Source organism: Haliaeetus leucocephalus, unplaced genomic scaffold (assembly GCF_000737465.1).
Source record: "Haliaeetus leucocephalus isolate CR32 unplaced genomic scaffold, Haliaeetus_leucocephalus-4.0 Scaffold178, whole genome shotgun sequence".
NCBI classification, from domain to species: domain Eukaryota; kingdom Metazoa; phylum Chordata; class Aves; order Accipitriformes; family Accipitridae; genus Haliaeetus; species Haliaeetus leucocephalus.
In genome coordinates this window covers 362,838-372,689 of record NW_010972614.1, presented here as the reverse complement: position 1 = coordinate 372,689, position 9,852 = coordinate 362,838, and the positions used below count along the sequence as shown (strand labels likewise).

Here is a 9,852-nt window from a genome sequence, read left to right as displayed (position 1 = left end):
GCCGCGCGCGTTCGCGGGCAGACGTGGGCCGGGCGCCCCGCTGAGCGCCGAGGGGGGCGGACGCCCCCGCGCTGCCCGGCGGCCTCCGCCGCCGCTTTTGTCTGTTCGGGTGCCCTCCCGGCCGCTCCCGGGATGCCGTTGCCAGCGCGGCGCTGGGACCTCGGTTGCTGCGGAAAAAGGAGGCACCAGCCCTCCGGTCACATCTGTCGGTTTTTGTAGCTAAAAAGAGTCGAGCAGCTGGTATTTCGGTTTAGAAGTCTGACGGAGAACGCGTTCGTCTTCCCTGTGCCGCCTCCTCTTGTTACTTTATGAACACCCACGTCTTTCTGCTCCGGTTGGGAGTAGAAAATCACCCCATCCTTTGTCTCTCGGGGAAGGTGATACGTCTTCTCGTTAGGGAAGACTTAAAAGTCGAGGAAGAGCTGGCATGGAGAAAATAAGCCCAGCTGTGCTTGCTGAGGTGAGGTGGCTTGCTGTGTCTGCCTTCTTGCTAGCCGTGAAAAGCTGAGGATTTAGTTTGTAGAAGAGAATATGAAATACAGCGTCTCTACTTCCATCCTGCAGTGAGGTCCTCTTTTCTCCAGAAAAGAACGATGCCGGGAGAAGAGCTACATAGAAGCACTGCAGTATTGTGCAAGGTTTCTCAGGGTCTGTGAGACTCATAGATGGTGGATGTCAGCATCATCCTTCACTGGGCAGAATTGTGTATTGAGTCATGTAAATGTGGGTGGCCAAGAGGATAAAAACTTGAGTGCTACTTACAGCTAGTGTAATTTCTTGGGTAAAAGACCTGCTTTGGGGAGCTTTTGAGTGAATGGAGAATGTAACGGCCTGTGACTCTTTTATACAGAGGAAAGAAGGGTCTCTGCTGCAGGGAACTCACAGACAGGGAATGCATGTTGTTAGGCTGCCATCAGTAGTGTTGAGATGACTCTCAAAAAGCCCCAGCTAAATGCTTTAGAAATCCAGTTTATTTCTTCTGTTTGAGGAATTCCTAAATCTGTTTTTCAGTGTTGATATTCAGTCTGTCTTAAACCCTTAGAAATAGCCACCATTGCTGTTTGCAGTTGGGAAAGGAACCCTTCTGTCAATTACCATCCTCTGACAAGTTCTTAATTGGGAAACTGTTTCTGCATCCTGGGTGGGGATCTGGCATTTGACTGGCTGCCTGGTTTGCACAAACCATTACCTGGGTCTTGCAACCAGAAGAGGTTTGGGGGGGTGGTTGTGTTTTGCGTAGTTTCCTTCTGTGAGCACTACTCCTTTCCCCTCCCTGTTCCTGGTCGTGTTCAGGCTGATTTCATATTTTACCTTGGCCATAACTTGATGGTTGGGGAGACCAGGAGAGCCTGCAGGAGCTGTGTGGCCAGAACACACAGCCTGTGGTCTGCTTTCAACCCTTTTAGGTCCCTTTTTAGCATGCAGGCAGGTGGGCTTTCTTTTTTTGTCTGTTTTGCCTTTCCAAGAAGACAAGTTGAAATCATCTCTGATTTCACTGTGTCTTAATCACAAAACTCCCTATGGCTGGAGCCAAAGGATTGAATTACCTATTCAGCCCTCCATCCTCCAAGGTGTTTTTTTCCTACTTGAAATTAAACAGATGCTAAATAATAAACAGGTCTCAATGACTTTGCAACTTAATGCCTTTCTTTCTGGAAGCAAAAGCTTCCCGTTTCTCGACATCGTTATTTTTAACAGCCACCCTAAAGCAGACCACAAAGTTTTTACAGGAGTTTGCCTGGTGGTTTTTACAGGGGCTCCGCAGCAGGGAGTGAGTACATTGGCTCCAGGTGTCCTGGCCAGGTGGATGCTGGCTGCTGTGGGGTCTGCCCCCCTCAGAGGTGGTGGACAAGGTGAAAATACAGGATCTCCTGCAGAATATGTCACACAAAAGTAGCTTGCTGTCACGCTGGAGATCTGTGTCTAAGGTCCTTCTGAGAGACTCTCTCAGGGTAGACAAAAGCAGAGTTGCTATTGCTTAGGTTAACAAACCCATCTCGCTGCGCTCTGGAAGGAGCCAACCAGTAAAGTTGTGCCAGAAGGAAGAAGAATTGATCAAATGTGTTCCTTGCCTTCCCCAGTTCTCCACATCTCCTTCCCTGTGCAGACCAGCTGTGAGACTGCCTTTCTGTGGGCAGTGGCTGCCAGGCAGCCTTTGGAGCAGGGCTGGCACAGCAGCGAAGTTGGGTGGCGGGTAGGGGTGTAGCGTCGGGTAGTGCAGAGATGCGCATACACCGAAGGGTGCGGATGGAGGAGCTGCAGCCCTCATATCCATCCGTGGTTTTCTTTTTCTTCCCAAGCTTGCCAGGGACGTGGGAAGCTTCCCAGTGATCTTACACAAGCCCTTGCATTGCTCTGTCCCATGCTCCCCACCACTGCTCACCCATGGGTGAGCTGCAGGAGCAAGTGTGCGGAGAGTGGCTTGCTGGTGCGAGGTGTGACCTCCGTGGGGTCTGGTAGGAAGCAGGCAGTGTCCCGTGACTCACCACTGCCTGCTTGGCTTCGTAGTTCCTCCTCCCCGCACCCCCGAGACATCCACGGCTCGGTGGGCTCCCGGCTGGGGTGGACCAGGTGCTTCCCTCCCTCTGTGTGGGGTTTGCTTTCCTCCTTCCCACCCCTGAAGGCAGTTGGTAATCCCCGATTCACCGCTCTTTGCTAAGCGGAGCTGAAACGCCGCTGTGCCATCTAGAAAACAGCTGTTCAACCCAAACTGCCTGCTCAGCAGGGCTCATTTCCATTGGTAATTTATTGACATTCGTCCAGCTGTACATAATAGACAATGGAAAAACGCTGCCAAGCGAAGGCTCGGCTGGTTGTTTACTCAGGATTATCTGTGCTCCCCTGTTCCCATTGCCTCCTGCACTAACACCCCGAGGACTGCCTTACAGCTTCCTGCACCCCACATGGAGCCAGGGTTGCACAAGGGATCCCAAACAGCATTATGGGTGGTGCAGCCACCTCGCTTGGGCGACATTGGGAATCAGGTTGTCTTTCAAGGGATGCACAGATAAACTGGTTAAAACATAGGCTTTTGGGGCCATCCCAGTGCCTCTGTGGAATTTGGTTTCAGTCCAAGCTGAAAAAAACCAATAAAATTACTCATGTCAAAATTTTCCATGAGCTGGGAACTGCCTTGACCTGAGAGGCGGCAGATGATACGTGCAAGGCATCAAGCAGCAATGGGCTGTGTCCATGGAACAGCCATGTAGCCATCCCAGCAGATCCTGCTGACACTGTGCTTTTGAAATATCCCCCACTCTGCCAGCCTGACTGCGCTCACTGGGATCCCTCTTGCCTTGCTCTTTTCCAGTCTGAGTTGTGGTTTGGTGGGAGGGTGTGTGGAGAAAACCTGTTGCCTACCCCTTTCCCTCTTGATCCAGAGCCGGGCAGCTTGCCATACATGATCCCTCCTTCCTCTTGGTGCTTTGCTGTCTGCATGTGTGCTGTTTTGTAGCTGACAGCTACTGCTTTGGGGCATCCCTGCACTCCAGGTTCCCAGCCTTGGAAAGGGGTGGGAGCTGTTGAAGAAATGTGCCTTGAGTCTTGTCTGCCCCCAGTCCCACCAGTAGGCTTGCTGGGCATAGCCGGCAGGTTTGGCAGGGTTCGCTGGCTGTCCTGCAAAGTCCAGAGCCCCAGGGAACTGGCATGTGGACCTTCCCCTTCAGGACTCTTTGTCCACCTGCTTTTGCAGGGCTTTGGGCTCCTGGTGGTTAGCACATTCTGTAGAGGTTTGAAGGGGAGGGATCACCATCCTCTGCAGACTTGTGTTGGGAACCAAAGCAGGGTGGGAGCACCTCACTGTTAGTGGGGCCAGAAACCAGAGAGTGGTGTGATGGGTCTGCCAGCTGGGCCAGGTGTGCAGGTTCCCCAGGAATGAACTCAGGCAAAGGGGTCCTTGTGGCCACCTGGGGCTGTGGATGTGGCTGTGGTTCGCCAGTGGCCTCTTTTGGGCTGGACATGCTGCACCTCCTTCCACAGGCCACTTGGTAGGAAACAGTGCATGGCTTATCCCCTAAGTTTGTAACGTGCCATTAAATGATGCTTCTTAACCAGGAACCTCTTCGCTCCATCCAGCTCCATCCTGTTGCAGTCCCAGCGAGGTTATCTGTTTGGGTTAGGAAAGCAAAGCAAAAAACTCTGAAATCCCTGTACAGAGAAAATTACCAGTATGTTTTGCTGCAGGGCCCAATGTTTCTGCTGCTAACTTTTTTTTTGGTGTGCGCACGGTAGCTTCTTTTTCTTAAAGACTCCGTTCTGGGGGATCACGTGCTGTGTAAGGGTCTCAGATTTTGTTTGGAAAAAAGGTGCTTTTTAGCCTTCACAGGGGGCTTGTGAGGAAGCACTTAAAGTAGCCAAATGCATTGTAGGAAATAGAAAAACCCCACAAAAGATTAAGCAGTTGACCTGCTTTAAAACCTTTCCTTTCAGGCTGCTGAGCTTTACTAGTACTAGCAACTGTAAGAATTGGCACAGGCATGGCCAGCCAGAAGCGCTGTATCATCTGGATGGTTTTCGCAGAGCTGCCTGATAGCCAGGCAGATGTAGGCTTACGCGCTGATAGGCCTTGCCAGAGCCTGGGATCAAGGAGAAGGATGGCCTTGCTCTAATGGTGCTCGTATGAGAGGGGAGGCTTGTTGCTGTTATTTTAGCAGTGTTTAGGAGATGTTTTAGTGCTCTTGAGAATGCCAGATTGATCATGTTGGGCCGTGGCAGGCCCTGTGCCGTGCTCACCCACAGCTTTCCCCTGCGCTCGAGGGCTGGCTGGCTGAGAGCGCAGACGGAGCGGCGGTGCTGCCCAGCTGCATCCCCGCCAAAACGCAAGCTGCTCCCGGGCACGGGTCTGGATCCAGATCCTGCTGCCTGGATCCCTTCGATAAGAGAGATTAAAGCGATTGTGGTCTTAGCACTTTGGGTTGCTGTGGTGGCTGCACGGCACCACTGAGGTCATCACCTCTTTCTCAGCCCTTCTGGTAGCATGTCTATGTAATGAGGCACATGTTGCTGTTGTGCACTGCAGCAGATGCAAGTTTTATTCGTCTTGCACATTTCAGAAGTCTTGCATATTCCTGAGTGCCATCTACTGGCTTTTTGGTTATTAACTGGTTTTAGTCGTTACCCATTTCTATGCACCGTGTTAGAGACTCTGCACAGACAGCTGTAAATAAAAAATCCTAGCTCCAAGGAATTTCCACTCAGTATCTCTGAGACCTCTGCGGATGAAGGAGAGTGGAAATACTGTCTCCATTTCGCAGACAGGAAATGAAAACATCTCTTACTGTCACTCCTGCTGCTGCTCTGGCAGGAGCACCCTCTGGGTCCTGCAAAGTGCTTATGCTCAGGTAATTTCTGTAGGCAAGGTTTTGGGTCAGGAAACAGGTAGCGAATGCTTTCCTCTTAGATACCTCTGTGGAGGTGTCTGCAGCCACCTTGACAGGAGGGGCTTAATGAACAGAAGGACATTACCTCGCCTTACTCCCAGGAGAGATCTCCTGTCTGCCGGCTCACAGAACGGTCCTGGCCATGAGCAGTGAGCAGCTCTGGGAGGTTTCTGTGGCATACAGGAGGCCAGCCTTGTTGTCCATCAGCCCCTAGCTGTGCTGTGCTTTCAGCAGTTCAAGACAGCAGCTGGTCCACTAGATGAGCAGAGAAGAGGTGGACCTTCAGAAGGGGAATTGCACCTCTGAGGTGCATATCAGCACTGGGGAATAGCCCTGCTTATCTCCAGAGTGGGTTTGGACTGGCTTTTCTTCCCTTGCCCCGATTGAAAGCATTGCTTTACAGCTGTCTCTCTTAATAGTCAAGTTCTTGGCTTGTTCCTTCCCCCCTAGCATCAAGAGCTGAACTTCCATCATCTCTGATGGGAACAAAGTCTTTTCTCAAAGAGTACTTCTCTCCTTAAAAATGACAAGTGCCCTAGAGCTGGGGGTGGCTGTAATGTGCTGTTCCCTAGCCTTTTGTATCTGGGAATGGTCTGAGCTCTGTGTCCACTGTAGAGCTGGGGAACACACCCTCCACCTAGCAATGCACAGACATGAGAGTGGTCCTGGGCCTGTTCTGGATCCCGCTCTGAGATGCCCTACTGTAGAGGACACTCCTTCCCCAGCATCCACTATTCCCTTGTTTTAACTGTTGCTGGAGATGATTCCTTAAGGTCTTGTCTGTGAACTTCATGATGTTCAGCTGTAAGTACATATTTTTGTTCCCTGTCTTGATTTCATCCCCAGTGCATTGATGGTGCTCTGTTTTGTTTCCCTCTGTTTTGTGTGCTGTATGTCATGTGGTCATTGTGAACACAATAAATGAATGGAGGAAAAAACCTAATGTCTGTGTGGGTGCAGAGCAAGTGCATGCTGAGCCCTGGATGCATGTGATGGTGCTTTGGTCCTGTTGTTCTCAGGAGGTGGGTTCAAGGCACTCTTAATGAGTTCTTGCAGCTGAGCATCATGAATGGCTGAGTGAGTAGTGAAGCTGTTCATGTTTAGGCACCAGGATGTTCACCCAGCATGAAGCACTGCTGGGCCCTTGGCTGCTCTGAGCCGCTCCAGGCAAACCAGAAGAACCTGAAATACTCTTTCCCTTTGATCTGTGCAATGAGGACAGGGATGAGAGCTGGATCCAGCAAAGGTAGAAATCCCTCTCTGTACTCCTACTGAATGTGACAGGGATAGCTGGCTTCTGGGCTGCCCCTCTGACATTAGGTGGTTGAGAGAAGCATCCCTCCTGAAGCAGCCCCATGAAGGAAAGAGCAGGGGAGGTTTATTGGCACCCACAGAGCTGGCTGTGTCAAACACACAGAAGCCCAGCCAAGAGCGGTGGAAATGTGAGATACCTTCTCCAGCCCTGGCCTGCCAGCTCCTGAGCTGGTGCAGGCAGGCTCTGGGGAGGCAACAGAGATTTGTGGCTCTAGCTTTTTGTCTTTGGTTACATGTGGAGGTAGGGATGGCAGTATACGGGCTCTGAGTAGTTCCCATGGATGAGCTGGGATGGAGTTTGCTCCAAGTAGAGGGAATGCATTGGTCAGAGTTGTGTCACCATCAGAGGAAGTCTCAAGGGGCTGGAAGCAGATCAGATGCCTCTGCTCCAGGAGATGCCACCAGGCAGAGCAGTGTGAGCCATGCAGACCTGCTTGTCTGATACTGCTGCAACTGCTGTCAAGGAGGCAAAAGCGTTGCTTTCTCCTCTGGGAGGGCTGGGCTGGACTGGACAATGTCAGCTCGCCCACCAGCATTTAGTATGCATCCTCTCACTGCCACTCCGCCTTCCCTCCTTGCAATTACAGTTGCACTGGTAATTAACAGTGATGTTATAATTGAAGCCAAGCAATTTCTTGCAATCAGATTTTATTTTTACCATGTAGGCTAACAATAAAATGTGCTGCCCCACTGGAGACCTGAAACATTAACAATTACTGTGCTAAGTAAAGCAAGGCTGATATGAAAGAGCGGGGAAGGCTGTTTGTCAGATGCTGGTGTCAGGAATGCTGCATGCTATCCCTCTTGTGCAGGGACCTCAGCACCAGGAGGATGGGGATTTCTGGAGGGAGACTGAAATGAGGATTTTTCTCAACCCATTTTTTGGCCACTGCCTTCTCAAATGGTGTTCTAAGCGGCTCAGAATAAAATAACCTGGCCTTGGCAAATGGGGGAGCTCTTCTTGACTGGACTCTTTCTTTGCCTGGCTCTTTGGCTCTGTTCTTTGGCTGACTTTGTATTTTTGAGTGTTTCATATCCTCCCCAACCCAGCCTCGCTGTAATGCCTTCTGTGCTCATGGGATCCTGCTGTGTCAGTGGAAGGGGTTGTAGTGTTTGGCTGCTCCTACCCTGCCTTCTGCATCTGGAGTAGTTCACAGGATGTCTCCTGTCATGGCCACACAGCTGGATCTGTGAAGGGACTTCTGCCCAGGCCCTTAGGTGGCATTTCAGAAGCAAGGAAGAAGGCACCTGGAAGGGCTCTGCGCTGCTCTAACCAGCAGTTGCTGCAGCCCAGGGCTGGGGTGGACATTCAAACTTGCTGTGCCCTTCTGAACACCTGAGGGGTTGGAGAAAAGCTGGAGGCCAGGGTGAGACAAGGTGTTTCTAAGGCTTATTTCATGTTCTTCATAAATGGAGGGGGAGGAGTTGGGATGCAGAAGGGCTGCAGTTCATGTAGAGAAGTGCTTGGGCAGAGCAGCAAAGGCGAGTCCTGATGGGAAAGACTGGAAATAAGTTCTCTGAGCCCTGGCAGCATGTGGGATGGAGGGGGAGCAGTCCTGGGCTCCTGCTTGCTGCCTCTTGCTCCCTTTGGGTGATTCTTCAGGCAGGGCACTGGAGAAGGGAAACATATGGCTGCTGGGTAACGGCGCAGGTTGGAAATGGCAGCATCTCTTAGGAAAATGTAAGAAACTCTATTTTGTGGCGGATTGAGGGTGTAAAAAGGGGTTTTGCCTTTTAATAATTTTTTTTGGCCAGCACCATGAGGTTGTAACTTCTTTCCAGAATGCATTTGGCTGTAGGTGTGGAAAATAGGACCTTTATAGTCAACTGAAGCAATCAGTTGCAATGGTGGTTGTAGATGATCAATTTCATTCTCAGCTGCGCTTTCCCCTGCTGCAGTCGGTTGGACTCTGCTGCAGTGAGGCAGGCATGCGAGTGTGGCCAGACCTTCTTGCAGGAGCCATAGCAAGGCTCTCCTTGTTTTCTGTTGGCTTTGGCTCATACCTTTGATGCAGAGGGATAGACTTGCGTGCTTGAGTTGGCCAAAAACTGCCTGGCCGCTATTCAGCAGGCAGATGAAAACTGGCCTCCTTATGCAGTGTATACACAGGTGGTGGTGGGGAAGTGGTGGTGGGAAATATGAAAAACATCTTGCTGGGTAGGTAGAGGCGGAGACCCAGTGTGTGGGCCTTCTCCCTGTGCCAGAGCTTACTGTGGGAGCAGAGCTGGGCTGGGCTAGGGCTGTTTGGGCTGTAGGGGTGCAGTGAGTAGTCATTCAGGGATCATGGTGAGCAATCATCTGGTGAGTGCCCCCTGAGAGCTGACAGCATCAGCCTACCCGCTGTGCTGGGGACAAAGGTGTCCTTCTCTCCCCGGCACCATCCTCTAACCTAACAGCTCTGGGTAGCTGACCTGCCTGCCACATGTTCGGCTGGATGCAAGAGGCTTGTGCCTTCTAATTTTAATGAGTTGTAGTGCTTGCAGCCCAGCTCTGAGGCTCAAACTGCCAGAAGGAGAGAAAACTGGGAGAGGCCATTTTTTGCAACAGGTTTTTCTCTGAGCTCTGTTTGATTTTGGAAAGGGGAGGAAAAGGTATAGGAGTTGACAGCATACAAGTAAAGCAGGCACAATGCGTCTGGGCAAAATGCAGTGATACAGAGGGACGGCAACATCGTCCAGAGTCTGAAGTCCTGAGAAGTCAAGACCATCAAAGCTGCTGGCTGGCCTGAGAGAGCATGGGCTCAGAGCAGGGTCTGTCCTGTGCAGTGGATCCCGTTCAGCAGGCAGCTGGGACAAATGTGCTGCTGCCTCCTCAGGGAATCAAGCCTGGAGGCTCCCTGCTGAGCCCTGCTCCTTTCATGTGCCCCATGCCTAGAGATTGTAAAAGGTGGAAGCTTTCAGTTTGGCCAAATCACAAGTATGTAGCATGCCACGTCTTTGTTTCTAATAGCCGAGAAGCTGCTGTTCCCTGGCTCTGTGCTTTCGGTGGTCTTGCCAGCATGCACAGCGTGAGTGGTGGGATGAAGCCATTCCCCCACCGTGTACCCAGCTGCATGCCGGGCAAGCTTTGGCCAGTGATGGGCAGGGGTGCTAAATAACTAATCCTTCTTTCTTGAGGCAGAGCTGCCTGCTGAATGCAGGCTCTGGAATGCCATGCTAA

General features: G+C 51.5%; 1 protein-coding gene across 1 annotated transcript in view; it reads left to right on the top strand.

Moving 5' to 3' along the window:
• SCD5 (stearoyl-CoA desaturase 5) overlaps nucleotides 1–9,852 on the top strand; it is a 34,465-nt gene that overhangs the window by 885 nt on the left and 23,728 nt on the right. The window contains exon 3 of the mRNA XM_010564433.1: nucleotides 5,309–5,316. Coding sequence (XP_010562735.1) covers nucleotides 5,309–5,316 — 8 coding nt within the window. The remainder of the gene's footprint in view (nucleotides 1–5,308; nucleotides 5,317–9,852) is intronic.